Source organism: Saccopteryx leptura, chromosome 3 (assembly GCF_036850995.1).
Source record: "Saccopteryx leptura isolate mSacLep1 chromosome 3, mSacLep1_pri_phased_curated, whole genome shotgun sequence".
Taxonomy (NCBI): domain Eukaryota; kingdom Metazoa; phylum Chordata; class Mammalia; order Chiroptera; family Emballonuridae; genus Saccopteryx; species Saccopteryx leptura.
In genome coordinates, this window is record NC_089505.1 from 55,856,401 (window position 1) to 55,876,327 (window position 19,927).

Here is a 19,927-nt window from a genome sequence, read left to right on the forward strand (position 1 = left end):
ACCTCGGGTTTCGAACTTCGGTCCTGCACTTCCCAGTCCAATGCTCTATCCACTGTGCCACCGCCCGGTCAGGCCTGACAGTAACTTTTTGAAAGCCAAAATATATGTGAGAAGATGAGGCAGAACTTCAGTAGAATGTCAGGATAACGTGATTGCAAACCTAAGGCTCATGGAACACGCTCTAGCACCTCAACTGAAATGTTTTCTTTCTAGTTTCTTGAAAAATGGTAATATTTCTATCTCCCCAATCATTACTGACCAAATAAACCATGACATATAACCCAAATGTCTACTTTTCTCCCCAAAATACTTAAAAAGATAACAAAACTATTGCCTAGCCATCTGTATAATTTTCCAGGAAAGATAAAATATTAATACTATCAGCAGAGAAATGTAATTAGTGTCGTATTTCCCAAAAGAGAGCTATCTCTTTGAAAGGATTAACCATTACTGGTAAAAGGGGTAGATAGGCCTCTACCAACCGTCATTGTTCACCCTTTAAAAACTGCAAATGTAGGCTCTGGCCAGTTGGCTCAGTGGTAGAACGTCGGCCTGGCGTGTGGAAGTCCCGGGTTCGATTCCCGGCCAGGGCACACAGGAGAAGCACCCATCTGCTTCTCCACACCTCCCCCTCTCCTTCCTCTCTGTCTCTCTTCCCCTCCTGCAGCCAAGGCTCCATTGGAGCAAAGATGGCCCGGGCGCTGGGGATGGAATCTGTGGCCTCTGCCTCAGGCGCTAGGGTGGCTCTGGTTGCAACAGAGCGATGCCCCAGATGGGCAGAGCATCGCCCTCTGGTGGGCGTGCCAGGTGGATCCCTGTCGGGCGCATGCGGGAGTCTGTCTGACTGCCTCCCCGTTCCCAACTTCAGAAAAATACAAAAAAAAAACACTGCAAACGTACACTAGAAGCATTTTCATACTTTACTGGGAAAATAATAACTATTAAAAGCCAAATCTCTTCTTTTTTCATCATGTTAGCCACATCTCACTGAGAAGGCTTTGTCAGCATGATAACGCAGCCATCCTTCAGGTTGAGTATGAAGGAGTGAGCTTCAAGAGTTCCATAAACCTTTACAAAACTGCTTTTGTTTCTCATCAGTTTTTGCCATGTGCTGTGACCAAGCTAACATTCTCCATCACCAGATACCTTCTTTCTTAGCTCGATTTTAAAAAACAGAGAAGTCTTGCCTGACCAGGTGGTAGTGCAGGTTTGAAACCCCGAGGTGGCCGGCTTGAGCGTGGGATCATAGACATGACCCTAAGGTGTCCGGCTTGAGCCCCCAAGGTCACTAGCTTGAGCACGGGGGTCACTGGCTCAGCTAGAGAAGCTCAGTCAAGGCACTTATGAGAAAGCAATCAATGAGCAACTAAGGTGCCGCAACAAAGAATTGATGCTTCTCATCATTTCCCTTCCTTCTCTCTCTCTCTTTCTATAAAAATATAAAAGAAAAAAAGGAAAACAGAGAAGTCTGGAATGGGTCAAACCCTCCCAAGCAGGGAAGTTAGGTACTAATTACCAACCGCTTCAAAAAGCCTTTCATATGGCCCTTCTGCTCTCTACTTAACCACCCACTCCTCTGCCTTGTACATTTCACTTTCTCCTTCAGAGAGTCAGGTAAGGTGATTTATATCCTGATCCCATCTAACCAGTGAAGAAACTGAAGAGGTTAAGGGCAAACTATGACTATGGTAACCCAACTTGGTAATCGCAAGACTGAGCCTAAAAACCAGGACCCCCAACACATCATTAGGTCATGCTATCCCTCACCTTCCAAGACTTCGTAGGCTTTCTATTACTCTCCAAAAAGTCAAGTGGAGAGGAGGGAGGGAGAAGGATAAAGGAAAGGAGAGGAAAAGGGACAGAAGTGAAGGAAATGAGAAAAAGTATGGATATCAATATAATCTCTTAAATTATAACTCATGTTGAAATTAAATGTACTATTTTTGATGAATTAGTAATGCCCAGTTAATAAGTGGTAAAGTAGAAAAATTCCCTGTGTTGCACTGTACAGTATACACTAGTATTTCTTCCTGAGAGCTTATTTAAGCTTTCAAATAAAACTGATATTCCTGGGTCTTTTGAAATCCCAGCTGGTAAAAGATTCCAGCCAGACTCATGGACCCAATAGCCCACTGCTTCGGGCTATGGAAGTATCCCTTCAGTCAGTTAACCTGGATTCTCAAGAATTCCTGGCGGGCAAATAGAAGGACCAGATACAGCCAGTCTTTTTGACATTCCACAACCTAGTAACTCTCCTGTTTGAGCTGACTCTTCCAGTGCTAAGAAATAGCTCCTAGGAATTGAGACGATTTATGTATTGTAGGTGGTCCTTCCTTAGATAAGGTATATGTGTGCGTCCCTTTCATAATGCTCTAGAGCAAGTGTCCCCAAACTACGGCCCCCTGAGGCCATTTTTCTGATCCCTGCCGCACTTCCGGAAGGGGCACCTCTTTCATTGGTGGTCAGTGAGAGGAGCACTGTATGTGGCGGCCCTCCAAAGGTCTGAGGGACAGTGAACTGGCCCCCTGTGTAGTTTGGGGACCCCTGCTCTAGAGAATTAGATTTAGTCTGATTCTTTCTTCTGTTCATTCATAAAACCTGTGCATTCTACTTTCACCTGAAAATTAAACCCTCATTATTACCCTACACGAGGGGATCATCACATTTTATTCTGCAAAGGGCTAGACAGTAAATATTTTAGGCTTTGTGGACCACAGAAGGTCTCTGTCCTATCTTCCTTATTTTTTAAACAACCCTTTGAAAATGGAAAACCACTCTTGAGTGCCATACAAAAGGCCTCTGGCTGCCTTAGTTTATCAGACCTTGTCCTAAACAATTTAAAATGAGCCCTACGTAGCCTATGTGGAATTGGTTGGAACTTGCTCATCCAGACTTCTGAAGACTAACTGAAGGGGGAAGTAAAGCCAACATGCTGGTAATTCAGAAAGGCCAGCAGAGAATGGGGTCTCCCACGGCTCCCCTAAGGCTGTGAAGGGCGACCTCCACTTGGTTTGGTTTGCCTTAAGCCTGAACCCAGGGCGCTGGCTAACAGGGGTCAAACTGAAAAACACGAACAGGCCAGCTGACTTCACACTGCCTCCCCAGGGGGCTAAGGTGGGGACAGCAGGCTGGTCACAGAGCCGCTCTGGTCTGTTCCCTCAGCACATCCCACTCCTGCTCCTGAGGGCAAGACAGGCCCCCGTCAAGCCCTGGAGGGAAATCTGGGCCTCCTAGTTTCTCCAAGATTTGGATCCTGATTTCCACAAAATGGCTCAGCAGATTCCACAACTGATAAGAGAACTTTAATACAAATGTCTGCTTTTTGAGCTAGCTCCTCCCCCCATGAGAAAGCAGCATAATCACTAAAAAGTAACTCATTTATTTACTGGTGCTCTTTTTAGGCAATCTGAATTTTTTCCACCGTCGCAAGACCACTCTGTGTTTTTCACTTTCAGTCTTCTCTTCAAACACTTTTTTCAGGAGAACCCGCATCACTATCTCCGTTTCTGTTTCTTTATCTTCTCCAATTAGAAGATCCAATGTATCGCCCACTTTCACCTGAAAATTGATAGAATACTGAACCTTTTATTACATCTCGGAAAATGCAAGCCAATGTCAACATCTCTGCTTTCAGTTTCCACTGGGTTATCATCACCTGGGGCAAGGAAGGAAGGGTCCCGACTCCTCTCTAAGTCCTTTTCCTAGGGCTGCACTCGGAGGCACCTCAAACACACCCAGCTCAATTAGTGTCCTTCGCCAAGACCTGGACAACTGACACCTGTGGACAGCCCCTGTGTGGTGGGGGTCGAATACTCACCTCTATTGCAGGTATTTATTTTGATAATAGTGTAACAAGCTTAAGAGATTACAGGCAGAATTATTACTACATGCACTGGAGAGACAATTTCCAGTGTTAACATTTTTCATTGATTTCATCCCAGGTGAGCTACATAATCGGGCCCTAGGCAGCTTGTTGGAAATTAGCTACTGTGAGACAGTGGTCAGCTCTACCTCTCAGAACAATGGAGGCAGAGACTGCTTTTCTAGCCCTGGCTGGTCCCAGTAATGCCACATCAAGAAGAGAAACAGGAAACAGATGGTTACCAGAGAGGTAGGAGTGGGAGTGGATGGATAGATGAAAAATGTGAAGGAAATACAGTCAATAATATTGTGATAAGTTTGCACGGGGACAGATGATTACTAGAATTAGGGTGATCCCACTGTAAGCTATGGCTATAAAAATGTCAAGTCACTACACTGTATACCTGAAACTAATATTGGATACCAACTATACTTTAAAAAATAAAAGAAGAGAGAAAAGACTCAACTCAAAGATGGAATGCCACAGAAAAGAGGGTCAAGTTGGATGATTCAGTGTGTTCAAAGGCTCAGGTCAAGTCCATTCTTGTCCCGTTGGGAGGCTTGGCTTGAGCCAGTGCTGGGCACGCCCTGTGGCAGCCGTGTCGTTGCTAACAGTGTGCTGCATCCCAGGATGGATACCTGGTCTTGGCAATTATGGATCCCAGGGGATCTTCCCAGCAACTAGGGAAGGGGCTAAACCAACTCAGATGCCATATGCTTCTCCTACTAGAACACAGGCCAAAGATGACCAGGGGCCATCTCAGACGCTCATCACTCCTCCAAGGGGACGGGGAACCCCGGCACGGGCCATGGGCTCCAAGTGGGCACATGTGACCACTGGAAGCTAACTGGAGGGCTTCTGTTTAAGAAGCACAGTTCCACACGCCGACTTTCACTGTACTTTCCATGAAAGGGCTCTGAGGCAGTCATAGTCTCATGCTTTCCGAACACCTGTTCTGCCGCCCACACATGGCTTCTGCGGGCCCAATGCTAGTCTACAACATGGGCCTGCACGCCTGCTCACATAATGCCGCACTGTCACTCCAGGTAGCCCAGAGCAGCCAGGGGAAGAACTCACAAAGGGGCCTATTTTAAAGCATTACCTTCTCCCCCTCTGTTTGAAGGACGGACTGACCTAGGGATCACAGGTGAGGTGGGCGGGGCAGGAGGGGGTATCCTCCTGTAGTTCTGCTGGGTTCAATTAAAATAATAAAAAAATGACTACATAGCTGCAACTGTGCAATCACTTAAAATACAAGCTTTGGAGGCCTGGGAACTCGACCTTTTCTGGCATAACTGTTTCACTAAAATTCATTTTTTATTAATGTGTGTATATGGTATGAAATTTAAAAGGTACAAAAGGATATAAAGAAAAAAAGCAACTGTCCCTGTGTATCTTTTCACAGAATACTGTGGTTGAGACAAGTAGGCTCACGTGTCCCGAAAAGCAGACCCCTTGGTGGCTTCCTACTAGGGCATGGAGCAGGGAAGGCATCTTCTCCTTGACCCAGCCTGCCCCAGGGAGCCGTGAGCTTGGGAAAACCTCACCCCCAAAGTGGGGCCCACACTGTCTGGGCCAGCAGCTGCCCAGCACCCGCAGCTCCGGGCCGCACGCGGTCTGAGCGCACAGGAAAGCTGTGCTCAGATGCAGAAGCCAAGGTTACAGCTGCAGCGTCAGGCAAGCGCCTAGCTCTGCAGGGCCAGCAGCCACGCACAGGCCCCACGCAGCAGGCTGTGGGACGGGAGGTGTTCTTTGTCCCCTGCAAGGCCCTGTCCTTCCGAATGTGGGAGATGGAACAGCACACACAAAGCAAAAGTGGCTGGGATTAGAGGCTCTACCAAATATCTACATTTCAAATGTCCCCTTAGCTGCAGTTACTATGGCTACCAGGTCTCCTAGTAACAAGGCAGCCAAGTGTTAATACTGGCCCCTTCCTTTGCTGACCTTCAGGAGAAATCTGGAAGGCAGCGAGACAACACAACACCAACAGAACACCTAACTGTTGAAGAAGCAACGATTAGGCTGTAGTTAACATCTCAAAGCAGATGGAGAAAAACAGACTATGGCATTTATAAATGAGACCCTGGCACAGAGGCACCGGACACCGAGAGCAGGTCTGCCCTTTGGAAAATTGCAGTTGGTGAGCAGGGGGCTGGGCTACAACCACGAAAAAGCAATTAAGGGATAAGAAAGGCCTGCTCTCTAGAGCATGTCCCAGGAGCCTGATTTCCTGCAGCCCAGTGCACAAGGACTGACACCCACAGTCTGAACCTGCTGGGTCACGGCCAGTAGAGGGACCATGGGCCTTGTGACTTGGCAGTTGACACAGGTACTGAAGTCCTCAACTCCTGTCCACTCAGATCCTGGGAGAAAGGACTCTGAAGGAAGCCTGGGTGCTTGCTCACCAAGGTCCACGGCCATGAGCTCACAACCTCTCTTGTCCCAGGGCAACAGGATATAGCTCAGGTCTTCCAGCCTCAGGGGTGTTTTGAAATATGAGAGAAGCTAAAATAAAAACCTCTAAAAGTGTGTCTAACTTCCCTGGGCATGGAGTTAGATTATGTCTGCCAATGTCTCATAGGTCCGTGTCCTCCCAACTTCTCAAGGGTCTTCATCATACACTTTTTTCTTTCATTAACTTTTACCTTCATTGTTTCTTCGAATGATAAAAGTGATACAAACATGTAAGAAGTTAATAAAAAGCATGAAGAGGCCCTGATGGTTGGCTCAGTGGTAGAGCATTGGCCTGGTGTGTGGATATCCTGGGTTCAATTCTTGGCCAGAGCACACAGGAGAAGCGCCCATCTGCTTCTCCACCCCTCCCCCTCTCCTTTCCCTCTCTCTTTTCCCCTCCCGGAGCCAAGGCTCCATTGGAGAAAGTTGGCCCGGGCACTGAAGATGGCTCCATGGCCTCTATCTCAGGTGCTAGAATAGCTCCAGTTGCAACTGAGCAATGCCCCAGATGGGCAGAGCATCATCCCCTAGTGGGCATGCCAGGTGGATCCCAGTTGGGTGCATGCAGGAGTCAGTCTGTCTGCCTCCCCGCTTCTCATTTCAGAAAAAAAAAAAAAACTCATGAAGAAATTATAACCCATAATACCCCACTCAAAAAACACTAGTAATTGTGTGACCAGGTGGTGGTACAGTGGATAAAGCACTGGCCTGGGATGCTGAGGACCCAGGTTCAAAACATCGAGGTTATTAGCCTAAGCACAGGCTCACTACTTTTGAGCATGGAGTTGCCTGCTTGAGTATGGGACATTGACATGACCCCATGGTGGCTGTCTTGAGCCCAGGGTTGCTGGCTTGAGCCCAGGGTCACTAGCTTGAGTAAGGGGTCACTTGCTCTGCTGGATGCCCCTGGTCAAGGCACATATGAGGAGGCAATCAATGAACAACTATAAGGTGTTCAATGAAAAACTGATGCTTCTCATCTCTCTCCTTCCTGTCTGTCCCTGTCATGCTCTCTAACTTTAAAAAAACAAAACAAAAAACACTAGTAACATGACATTTTAGTTCTAGATGTATATGTAACTTATTTTTATAAAAATACATATATTTAACAGAATTTTTATAAATATACCATACATGATTTATTGTAACGATACTGGCTCTGGCCAGATAGCTCAGTCGGTTAGAGCATCATCCCAACATGCCAAGGTTGTGGGTTCAATCCTTGGTCAGGAACAGATTGATGTTTCTGTCTCTTTTTCTCTTCCTCTCACTCTAAAATCAATCAATAAATTTTAAAAACAGAACAACACTGGATACTGGAAATACATTTTCTTTTCTTCTCTTTTTTCTCATTGATTTGAGGAAAGGGGGAAGAGGAGAGGAAGAGAGAGAGAGAAAGAAGCATCAACTCGTTGTTCTCCTTAGTTCCATTTTTAGTTGTGCACTAATTGGCTGCTTCTCATGCCCTGACTGGGGATCGAACGCACAACCTCAGTGCACAGGTATGATGCTCCATCCACTGAGCCATCTGGACAGGGCTAGAAAAATATTTTCTCGTAACACGTCTATGTGACTTCTTTCACTTAACAGTAGTACTGCTATGGAGCTGTCGGAAAACACGGAGCTCCGTTCTGCCGGCTGCCCTGCACAGAGCTGCGACCCGGCACAGCTCGGAGGCTGCACTGCTGCACTGCACAGACTCACACACAGCTCAGGTGACAGTAGCCAGACACTTCCATGTGGATCCCATGTTTCCTTTTAGCCTGGTTAGTATTACTTCATGGGAGCTAACATTAATGACTGAGAAGTTTAAATAACAGATTTTTGCCAGTTCTGACTGTTGTCTTAAAATTTTAAAGAAAGAAGTGGAAGATTCATCTCAAAGTCATTTTGGCTGCAAAAGAGCAAGTGATCTGTGTGACTGAAGCTGGCTAGTGATTCTAATTTAATTAATTAATTAATTTATTTTAGTGAGGAGAGAGAGAGAGAGAAGGGGGGGAGGAGCAGGAAGCATCAACTCCTGTATGTGCCTTGACTGAGCAAACCCAGGGTTTCAAACCGGCAACCTCAGCATTCTAGGTCGACGCTTTGTGCACTGCGCCACCACAGGTCAGGTTAGCTGGTGATTCTCACTAGCGTGACCTGGCCATAGAGAAGACCAGAAATGGTGAAGACAGACACAAGGAGGACCACTAAGGAGCCCAAGGGTAAGCTGGGGCAGCATGAACTGAGTACTGGCAAAGCAACAGACAAAAATATCTGGCTATCTTAATATCTCACCGTTCTGCTCTTCTTCCATAATTTTTCCCCGTTCAGCCTGAGTTCACCTTTGTAGAATGCATCTTCCACTTTGCTTAAAAACAAAAGTCAAAGTGCTTTAAAACAGAGATATATTCAAAACCATTATACAAGTTTGTGAAACACACCTGCCATTAATGCTTATTCTGAGAGACCTACCTCCCCACAAAATCCTCCATCTGAGTGCTGGGAAAGTGAAAGTCAACTGCTCCCCTGTGTATCTAAACAGGGAGATCAAGGCGTGCTTCTGAAGAGAGGCTGACCTGCTGCGAAGACCTGCAGTACCCGCAGGCAGGTAATCAGTACTGGCTGGGGCTCTCTGAGAGGCTCAGCACGTGCACCTGCCCCAGTCAGGACAGCACCTGGGCTCTCCACCTGATTCCCTGCGCAGCAACTCCCTGCAGGGGAGTAGCTCCTGTGATAAGGAGCACTGCCTTCCCCTCACGTACCTGCGCTGTGCTCTGAGATAAAAACCAGGCACCATACGTACAGTAAGACTATTGAGAAAACCAGTGCCCTTTCTTGTTGATGCTCTGATTTCAGGTGACTGACATAATCCCGATCAGGTTGCCTGTGGGTTCAGTCATCTTTATGAATCCTTAAACTTCAGATTGGAAAATTAAACCGTGCCATTAAATTAGGTCATAAAGGTACAAGTTACACAAGGAAATCTTTTTCAATTTGTCATTCATACCACAATTCTTACCTTGCATGCAGTATGCACACAATGATTGCTATGGGAATGAATGAATAATAAGGGTCACTATTCTTATATATTTAGTTAGGAGAGAACAAGAATATTAAAGAAACCTTATAAGTTACACTTAACATCTCTGTGCATTGTATATGAACATAGTAGTTTCATCATCATAGGTAACACATGGAGTACCTAATATGTGCCAGGCATACAGAAACACTCAATCCTAGAGAACATATAGAACATAGAGAAATAGTCATTCAATCCTATCAAGTACCTTCTAGAGTAGGTTCTATTATCCCCATTTTACAGATAAGGAAACGGAAGCAGAGAGAAGTTATGTCCAAAGTTGCACACAGAATCAGGACTAAACACCAGTAGCCGGGCTGCACAGCCTGCATTCTTAACCACCGTGTCACACTGCTTCCAGTTGATTCTAAGTTATTTTTCACACTGTAACATTTGCAAAGCCCAGATGCATTTTATACTTGCTATTTACATCTAACATGGTGGTTTCTTTTCTCCTCAAAGATGTTATTAAATCAATGGCTCATCTTAGTGTTATGGGAGTTTTAGAAACAAGGAGATAATGGTACATGGCATTTGCATGCGGTCATGTGACTTCTTTGGGAACCAATGTTCTCATCTATAGAATGAAATAATTGAAATAGGTTTCCTATAAGGTCTTTTCATATCTGTGCATACTCTTCACCATAATATGGGCCAAGTGATTGGTAATGCTACATTAAAATGACCAACTTGAGCCTGACCAGGCGGTGGCACAGCAGATAGAGCATCAGATTGGGATGCAGAGGACCCAGGTTTGAAACCTCAAGGTTGCCAACTTAAGTGCAGGGTCACTGGCTTAAGCGTGGGATCAAAGACATGACCCATGGTTATTGGTTTGAGCCCAAAGATCACTGGCTTGAAGCCCAAAGTCCCTGGCTTGAGTCCAAAGTCGCTGGCTTGAGCAAAGGGTCACTTGCTCTGTTGTAGCCCCCTGGTCAAGGCACATATGAGAAAGCAGTCAATGAACATCTAAGGTGCTGCAACAAAGAATTGATGCTTCTCATCTCTCCCTTCTTGTCTGTCTGTACCTCTTTCTGTCTCTGTCTGTCAAAAAAAATTACCAACTTGAAGAAAAGTGACTTTGTAATGAAGTGCACATCATACTTACTTTCTTCCAACGTCTAGGCCTGTTTTCAGGATAACATCATACCGAAAGGACTGAACCACCTTTTCCAGGTCTTTATAGTCTCTGACCACGCTGGCGTCTTCCTCTCGCTCCTCTTCCTGCTCACTCATTTCATTATGGTCACTGTCTTCATCAGAGTCCTCTTCATCTTCGACTTTTCCTAGAGTCTTTCTAGTGGACTTTTTAGAGCTTACATTACTTTTGAGTCTTAAGGAAAATGGAAAAATATATTCTGGAGGTATTAAAAGCCCTGGGAGTCTCAATGAAAAAATATTATGGAAAAGTGTTTTATAATTTGATGCATTTAACTTGGTACTAGAAAAAGATAAGTACTGATTCCAGGAAACACAGAGTTTGTGTGAAGGCGTCCCTCGTAGCACTCCCCAGAGTCCAACCCAGGCATCTGGTTTTCTTAAAATACTGGTGGGCAATCTGATACTAGTCACAGCCATGGTGCATATAACCTGCAGCAGACAATAATTCACTTTTACTTTACAAGTGGTGTTCTAGCATTTTTACAATATAAACCATACACACCATGAACATTTTATACCTAGTACTGTATTTAAGTTCCCCTACAAAAGGCCATATTGGTTTGCCTGTATGGAGGGCCGTGATGAGTCTTCACACTGTAAATAAGGGTGGTCATGAGGGTCAAACTAGATACTATGTGTGAAAACACTGGCTCTACTCTCTCCAACCTCCAATTTAGCTTGGCATTGATGGGTATTTAAAAATATTAACAATAATTCTCAATGATTTGTTTTTGTTTTTTTAAATCTCATGGAGAGAGACTATTTACTGACAACTGTTACATCCTTACAATTGACTTTGCCAAGAAAGGACATAAAACCCAGACTGAATCTCAACTTTATTTCAACCTCCAGCCCCAGCAAATCAGAGCTAGGAATGAACCAACTACACAGATGTGCGTTTTACCTCGTTTACACCTTCTCCCCACTGTTCAGCAGAGGCATTCGCTGGCAGAGAAGGAAGAGGCCTGGAGACCCACATCTAGGTAATTGCTTCCTCAGGCACTGAGGTGCTGACATGCTGGAGAGTATCAATTCCTACACTACCTCAAAGGCCGCAGAAACGGTCTATGATGGTGGCAGACTTCCACAAGTCCATCAGGATGGTTTTAACACCATGCTTAGTAATGTGAGAAGGACTGCCATACGGTCAATATCCTCATACTTCAAACCTCTAAATGACTTTGCTTTGTGCCAAGGCTATACTTTCAGACTGATTTGATAATGATTCACATGAATTTTCCTTCCTACTTTTCATTCATCACAAAGCTGACAATAGCAATTACCTGTAAGCCCACTGAAGAGCACATAGCTAGCTACTTGTAAATTATATTTGTTAACATTTTGGGCCTTATTTTTGTTGGCATGAGTAAGGCAGACTACAGAAGCTCAACTCTATAGTCAGTGCTCTTGGGACCCCAATGTGAGAAATGAAAAATAAAGCAGGATCAATTTAGAGGCGGTTTTTCAATACAACTATAATTTCAAATGATTTTTAAATGCTATGAAATCCTTAGAGTACTCTAAAATCCTGACTAGAAACTAGATGAAGCACCTTTGAAAGATAAACCGGTAATATTTGTACACATGGTCTAGCTAACATAACACAGAACAGATAAGAATCATTCACAGAAAGAACTTTTAAGTTTTATAACAGCAGAGATAAAGGAAGAAAATAGTTTATTCCAGTAGTTCCCATGGATCACTACAATCACTTTTTTAAATTATCTAATGGTGAACTACTTTTTATTTTGCCAAGATGTTTTATCCTTTATTTTGCCAAGTAAGGATTTTTTGTAGTAATATAATCTTTTAAGAAAAAGGAGATTTCAATGATTTTATATGAAATATGTTTTCACGGTAGAAAATTTGAAAATACAATAATCTACTCTGATAACAACCATTAACATTTTTGGCATATATTCTTCAGAGTGTAAAATTTTAAATAATTCACATACATGCAGAGTCTCTCATTCACCCAAAAACAGACGGGAAGGTTCGCCATCAGTGGCCAGAGCTCTCTCTCATCAGCCTCAGGAACTCTGTGTTGGGCGTAAGTTCTAGACTCATCAGAATTTATCCAGGTGATATCTCAAATACAGGCCAAGACAGCCCTGGCTGAACTCACCCCTGCTGTTGTCCAAAGTAGACTGGTTTATAAGATGCTCACATAATGGAAAAGATGAAGACTGACATTAATGATATCTGTCTAGCTTTAGGTCACTGTTTTTCAAACTGTGGGTCATGAGCCATTATTAAATTTTTACTTTTTAAGAACTAGAACTGCCTGAGCAGGTGGTGGTGTAGTGGATAGAGCATCAGCCTGGACTGCTGAGGACCCACTTTCAAAGCCCCGAGGTCACTGGCTCTGCTGGAGCCCCCGATCAAGGCACATATGAGAAAGCAATCAATGAACTACTAAGGTGCCGCAACTAAGAGTTGATGCTTCTCATATCTCTCCCTTCCTGTCTGTCTCTCACTCTCTCAAAACAAACAAACAAAAAACCGAAGAGTTTAGTGACTTCAGCAAACTATTTTTTATTGACTGGCATAATGCCAAAGGCCATGTGCATGCCCTGGAGCTTGACACATGGCTCCATGTCCCACCCCAATTAACAATCTTCTTGGCACTGTATTGTCTGCAGAGGACACAGGCGGCCTCTCGGGGGTAACTGTACAGGTCCCTCGTTTTACAGAATAGTACAAATGAGACTTGGAGCAATTTAACAAGTTGCTAAGGCAGACAGTAAGTGATATAGCCAGGATTCCAATGTCAAGCCTTCTTAACACTCATTGATTGTGGTCAGGCATTGCTCTACATATTAACTCATTTATTCCTTCCAACAAGCCCACCTAAGTTACAGGGTCGTGTAGATACTAAGGGGACTCAAACCCAGGCTCCCTGGCTCCTAATCGAGGCTCTTTACTACCATGCTAAACCTCCCACCAATCTTCTGACTCCAAATCCACTGCGCTTTCTGCTACACCATGACAGTTCTCATTTTCTTTTGAACAAAAGCTAACCTTCACTGCAACAGTAGAGAGAATGGACAGTTTCAGGAGTAGAGAATTGGAGTGCCGCCCTTACTTACAAGAAATCCTAAGAGAGATCCTGGCGGAGGGAAGGCCTGTCTGTGTCAGCCCCTGGACTCCCACATACCCCAGCCCAAAGTCCTGCTTTATTCCACATCCTTTGTCTCTGTGAGGAACACCTGGATGTGATGGTGCTCTCCGCACATGTCACAAATAGTTGTATTTACCTGCATTAGGAAACTTTTTCTAGCACAAAATAACTTTAAAATCACACTCATATGTAATATAATAAACAACCAAAATGGCAAGCCAAGCGTTACCTCTGTTAGTATTAGCCACTCCCTCTCTTTCTGATCTACACTCTCCAGCAGGCAAATGTTGGTAAGTAAATGCTAGAAGTTTAGATAAAATTTACGAACATAAAATTGAGAAAACACGTTGTTGGGCAGACGAGTGTGTTAGGCTTGCTCACTTGCACTTTGTCTGAATGGAGCATGAACATGGGGCAGCACCTCGTGTCAGGCCATTTCTGCTACTGTTTGCGGGAGAAGCCCCCCCCCCCCCCCAGTCTGTTTGCTCGTCTGCCATTACGAGACTCTAATAAACGGAAAGGCTCACCATTTTCCGGCTCCCCAGTTCCTTCACCGTCTGCCCAAATCCAATGGGAGCCTGCCTGGCCTCAGCCACCGGCCCTACACACATTAACCTAATTTTTTGCTGGAGATGATGTCCATTTGCAGATGTTACCGGTGGCCACCCAGGGCTACAGGAGTAGAGTGAGGGCCCAGATTCTACCTCAGAGCTTGGAAACGGGTCAGAGGAGAGAGCGTGTGAGTGCCAGAGGAGAGGGCTAAGCGGGCCCAGCCCTCCGCCACCAGACAGCAGTGATGGTGAACAGCACATTCTTTGTATTTCACTGGAAAATAAAGGTCTTACTACGGACAAAAGTTCCTGTCCTTTTAACATGGCCTCCTCTCTTCCAGGCCCCACACAAAATCCACCGTCCTCCTCCACGCCTTTTTCCAAACTAATGCTGCCCCAATGCCTTGTCTTTTGTACTACTCTTACCGTCCAAAAGTAGTGCCTCTAAAGGTAGTGACAGGGCAAAAACTGTGCCCCATACCTCACCCCCATCCCCAATCCACTCTACACACAGCAAAACCAGTGAGGACTCACTTTTGAGAAATGAAATGAGCATCCCACCCATTACTTCATTCACACGCCCACATTCACTCATTTGCCTGCATATGCCAAGTAGCCAGCTAGGTGCACGTATAAAATGCAGTCCTTGTCCTCAAGAAACTGCCACTTAAGTGGAACGTGGGTGAGTAAATGCGCCGTCAGAGAGCACTAAGTGAAAGCTGAGGTCCAGAGGAGGCTGGCCCTGCACAGGCTGGAGCCCAGAGCAGGATGCCTGCGAGTGCGGAGGCTGGCAAAGTGGCCTGAAATGGAACTTTGGGGGAAACAGCAAATTACAACAGTAATTTTTTGCTTTCTAGTGAACCATTCTCATCAGCATGCTGTTATTTCTCATTCAAAAACAAAGCAACAAATCCTCTCTTAACCCCAAAGCTGCTACCTCTTTCTTGCTCTTCTTGACAAAACTCCTCAGCAGGATGTCTATCCTCTCCTCAGTGCCTCTCATCTTTTAAATCTAAAAGGTCATTTGTTAGTCCCCATTTCATCTGACTTCTCAGCAGCCTTTGAAACTAATCACTCTTCCACTTGGCTTCCAGGACACCTTACTCTTGGTTTACTTTTGCAAGAGAGACAGACAGGAAGGGAGAAAGGTAAGAAGCATCAACTCATTATTGCAGCACCTCAGTTGTTCACTGATTGCTTTCTCATGTGCCTTGACCGGTGGGGGGCGGGGGCTCCAGCCCAGCCAGTGACATTGGGCTTCAACCCAGCAACCATGGGATCGTGTCTATGATCTTAGAGTCAAGCCAGTGACCTTGGGGTTTTAAACCTGGGTCCTTAGCATCCCAGGCCCATGCTCTATCCACTGTGCCACTGCCTGGTCAGGCAGTTTACCTCCTATTTCGCCTGCTACTGCTTCCTCTTCTCCTTGACATCTTACTGTTCGAGGGCAGCAGGCTTAGTCTCTGATCCTCTTCTTTTCCACATTCACTTCATCTAGCTCACTCTATCAGTTTTTTTTGTGGTTTTTTAAAAAATATTTTTCTGAAGCTGGAAACAGGGAGGCAGTCAGACAGACTCCCGCATGCGCCCGACCGGGATCCACCAGCATGCCCACCAGGGGGCGATGCTCTGCCCATCTGGGGCGTCACTCTGCTGCAATCAGAGCCATTCTAGCGCCTGAGGCAGAGGCCACAGAGCCATCCTCAGCTCCCCGGGCCAACTTTGCTCCAATGGAGCCTTGGCTGCGGGAGGGGAAGAGAGAGACAGAGAGGAAGGAGAGGGGGAGGGGTGGAGAAGCAGATGGGCGCTTCTCCTGTGTGCCCTGGCTGGGAATCGAACCCAGGACTCCTGCATGCCAGACCGACGCTCTACCACTGAGCCAACAGCCAGGGCCCACTCTATCAGTTTTGACAAGTGCAGATCAAGACACCAGATATTCCCATGGCTTTAAATACTACCTATATGCCAATGACTCCCTAATCTATATCACCATTCTGGAACTTTCTTCCAAATTCCAGACTTGCATATCTGTACAGAAAAGTTAATTCAGCAGGCCCGAGACTGCTATCCTTAGAAAGGCCTGCTTGCAAGGTAGCCCTTGGCTGCTGTCTGGGAGCTTGGACTTGGGAGGGTTCTCACCATTCCCAGAGCTGCCAGGAGTGGTGTGCTGGGCCTAAACTGTTTGGATAAACTACTTGATTTATGCTGAATACCTGCTTTCCTCCCAGGAGTGTGGGATTTTGGTACATTCTCGGTAGAGGGTGCCTATGTGACTAAAGCCTGTTGAAACCCTAGGCCCTGAGTCTTTAATGAGCTTTCCTGACAGACATTTCACACGTGTTATCACAACTGGCTGCCAGGGGAATTAAGCATGTCCTGTGTGACTGCAGTGGGAAAGGACTATTGGTTTGGAAGACTGCTTCTGGTTTCCTCTGGACTGTCCCCTGCATCTCTGCCACTGCTGACTGTGCTTTGCATCCTTTTGCTGTGACCCACAGCTGAGTCCTATTGAGTTTTCCTAGTGAATCACCCTGGAGGTGGCATTGGGGACCCTTGCCTATCTGGTATCTCCAGTTGAGTATGTAATAGGTACTTCAAACAACTGGTCTAAGAAACAAACGCCTGATACATCATCTCCAGCAGTGGTCCCCAACCTTGTCTGGGCCATGGACCAGTTTAATGTCAGAAAATATTTTCACGGACCGGCCTTTAGGGTGGGACGGATAAATGCACAAAATAAAATTATGCGACCGGCGTAAAAACTGTGGTCTTTTTAAATATATATAATTGTCAAACTTAAGAGACAAGCGTCAAGAGTGAGTCTTAGACGGATGTAATAGAGGGAATCTGGTCATTTAAAAAAAATAAAACATCATTCTGACTTAAATATAAATAAAACGGAAATAATGTAAGTTATTTATTCTTTCTCTGCGACGGGTACCAAATGGCCCACGGACTGATACCGGTCCGTGGCCCGGGGGTTGGGGACCACTGATCTCTAGTCCCAAATCATTATGTGCAGCCTAACCCACCTCTGCCAATGATAACTCCACCCTTCTAGCTGCTGAGTCCAAAAGCTTCCGATCATTCTTGATTCTTCTCTTTCCCTCATACCCATAAGCATTATGTCAGGAAATCAAGTGGTGGGATTCCCCCCACTTCCACTGCTACCAGATTCTAGCCTCCATCATCTAACACCAGGGTTACCACAAAGGCTCTGTTAGAGTCTGTTCTCCACATAGTGGGCAGAGTGATTCTTTCAAAAAGCCATTTATACCAGTAATTTTCAAGTGGCGCTGGTGCAAGGAAGAGTTAACCACTCTGATGTTGTATGAAAATTATGGACCCAATGATCTTAGTTGAATTCACTTATTCTGAGGGTGACTGCACTTAGCCTGTATCATCAATGAAAATACGATGGAGACTGAATTTGTAGACTCCTTCAGACAACCTTTTGCACCACACAGCGCATTTAAAAATTGTGTACAATAGACAAAAAGCATTCGGACAAACTTAGGTAGTATTCAATGCATCAAACGTGAAGTTGGCAAGTCAAGCACCAGTTTCTATCATGTTGCATTGTTATGTGCGGGAAGATAAAACTTTATTTGATGCCTATTTCCGTTTCCACCTGGTTAGGTTACTGGTTCCCAAATGTAAAAAGCTTGAGAACCACTGACTTACATTGTCACTACTTTTCTCAAAACTCTAAAAGCACCGAGAAAAGCAAAATCTCTGCCATGGCCTAAAGGCTCTTTGTGATCTGGCCCCTCCACTTCCGCTTGGGCCTCATCTCCTCCTCTCTCCCCTTGCTCACTCAGCTCCAGCCACACTGGCCTTCCTGATACTCTTCATACACAACAGGCACATTTCAGGGTCGAGTCCTCTCTTCCAGCTCCACCTAGGATACTCTTATCCCAGACACCGGAGTGGACAACCCATCTTCACTTCAATGTGGTCTGCTCATTCCAACCCTACTGAACAGACATTTCCCCCTCCCAATCTCCACTTACTCTGCTCCACTTTCTTCCCCCATAGCAGTTATTACCTGCTATCATATTATACACCTCACTGGTGGTTTTTAGTATTCTATTTTGCCTGTCTCCCCTACTAGAATATAAACTCCACAAGGATAGGGATCTTCACCAGAATTATTTCCCCTGCTGAATCCTAAGGAGTGCCCGGAATAGCGCCTGGCACATGGCAAGTGCTTAATTACTGTAGAATTCAAGTAGATTAGGAGAACTGGAGCATGCCAATGAATCCAGGGGAAAATGGGGATAGACTGATGAGCAAGAAGCTAGATCTCCAATGGCCTCGCATACACCTTAGCTCTCCTGGACTTTACCCTGAGGACGTGGGAACCATAAAAGGTCTTTAAGTAGGGAAATAACCCGATAGGAGTTCACTTGAAAAGATTTCCTTGGCGACACTGTGGACAGGAGCATAGCGGTGATTATGGTAAGAAGTCCCACCACGGTGTTGGGAGAGATAAATGTTCAGCAGAGAAAGAATATCTGTGCCCTAACCGAAGGCTCTGGAAGAGGCAACGCTGTCCTTCACCTGCGGAAATCGGCCCACGTTCCTTAGCCTGTTCACTGCTCCGTAAGGAGAACCGGGTCTCCCTGCTGCAGTTAAAAACCCTGCCGTTCCCTGGACACCTCCCAGGCGGCCGGCCGGCCTGCACGGACGGGCCGTGCCCCCCCACCCCCACCCCGCCCCTCCCCCACGGGCTGCGCACCTTCCCGGGTCCTCAAGGTCGAGGGAAGCTGGACCCCTGCGTCCTCGCTCCGGGTCTGTATGTAGACAGAAGTAGGTGCCGAGCCCGGCGGCGAACAGTCTCGGCCCGCCGGGTGCCCACAGGGCGTCCCGTGGCTGGGCAGGACGCGGGACCTACGCGGAGCGCTAGCACAAGCGAGGGCGGGGCAGGGGCGCTCCGGAGTCCCTATTACACCAGGGCGCGCCGTGAAACAGAGGGGAACGCGCCGGCAGGGGCGCAGTTACCTGTACGTCAGAGCCGCTCCTCCCCCTCCCGCCCCGCGGCGGCGCTGACCTCCGGAACTCCCGGCCCGGCCCTGCCGATGCCCGCCCCTTCCGTCGGCGCCGACCCAACGAGAGGACCCAACGAGAGCGGTCGGGCAGGGCTCACAGGTGCGGCGGCGGAGCAGCGACCCCCGCTGGACGTCGTGGCCCGGAGGACTGAGGGGAAGGCTGCTCCGAAGACACGCCCCGCGGAAACCGGCGCAGAATTGTTCCACGTGGCTGAAGAGAGTTCTGTTAATTTATTGGCTCTGGATTCTCTGGAACATCTTTGAGAATTACATATACTGTCTCCAGAAAAATATATACACCCGTCAGAAATTACAAGAATAAAGCCACTACAAGATCAACTGAGTCATACCTGTCCAGTTTACCGGTCAGGCAGTACGTAATTAGATGGCGTAAAACAAAACAAAAAAACCAACTCTGAAAATATTGCTTAGAAGTGGACCTTGTGGAAACAGCCCTTTTGTGATGTAAAAAGAGGAACCAGAAATTAAAGAATTTTCAAGGGACAACCTGTTGCATGCAGTTTCGTACACGTTCATGTTAATGCTCATGAAGATATATGCTCCGTTAAAATAGAAAGTATTCTTTTCCCCACCTGACCGGTGGAGGCGCAGTGGATTGAGTATCAGCAGGGCCCTGGGTTGCCAGCTTGAGCACAGGATCAT

At 46.2% G+C, this 19,927-nt stretch overlaps 1 protein-coding gene across 2 annotated transcripts; it reads right to left on the reverse strand.

Moving 5' to 3' along the window:
• Positions 1 to 2,592: 2,592 nt before the first annotated feature.
• On the reverse strand, positions 2,593 to 19,265 carry MTRES1 (mitochondrial transcription rescue factor 1). 2 transcript variants are annotated; one of them, XM_066373550.1, is made up of 4 exons: positions 19,218 to 19,265; positions 10,489 to 10,970; positions 8,597 to 8,669; positions 2,593 to 3,558 (listed from the first exon to the last, which is right to left on the reverse strand). In XM_066373550.1, the coding sequence occupies exons 2-4, from the start codon at positions 10,956 to 10,958 to the stop codon at positions 3,379 to 3,381; spliced, it is 723 nt and encodes a 240-aa protein (XP_066229647.1). In that variant the 5' UTR covers positions 10,959 to 10,970; positions 19,218 to 19,265; the 3' UTR covers positions 2,593 to 3,378. The 2 variants fall into 2 exon arrangements, with proteins under 2 accessions (XP_066229647.1, XP_066229646.1); XM_066373549.1 differs by lacking the exon at positions 19,218 to 19,265 and adding an exon at positions 18,955 to 19,197.
• Between the last annotated feature and the right edge of the window lie 662 nt (positions 19,266 to 19,927).

Coding starts and splice junctions, on each gene's coding strand:
- MTRES1 (XM_066373550.1), bottom strand. CDS start 10,958: ATGGCTGTGACTAGTATCAGATTGCCCACCAGTATTTTAAGAAAACCA. Junction 8,670..10,488: donor GGCCTAGACGTTGGAAGAAA/GTAAGTATGATG, acceptor TTTGTTTTTAAG/CAAAGTGGAAGATGCATTCT. Junction 3,559..8,596: donor TATGGAAGAAGAGCAGAACG/GTGAGATATTAA, acceptor ATCAATTTTCAG/GTGAAAGTGGGCGATACATT.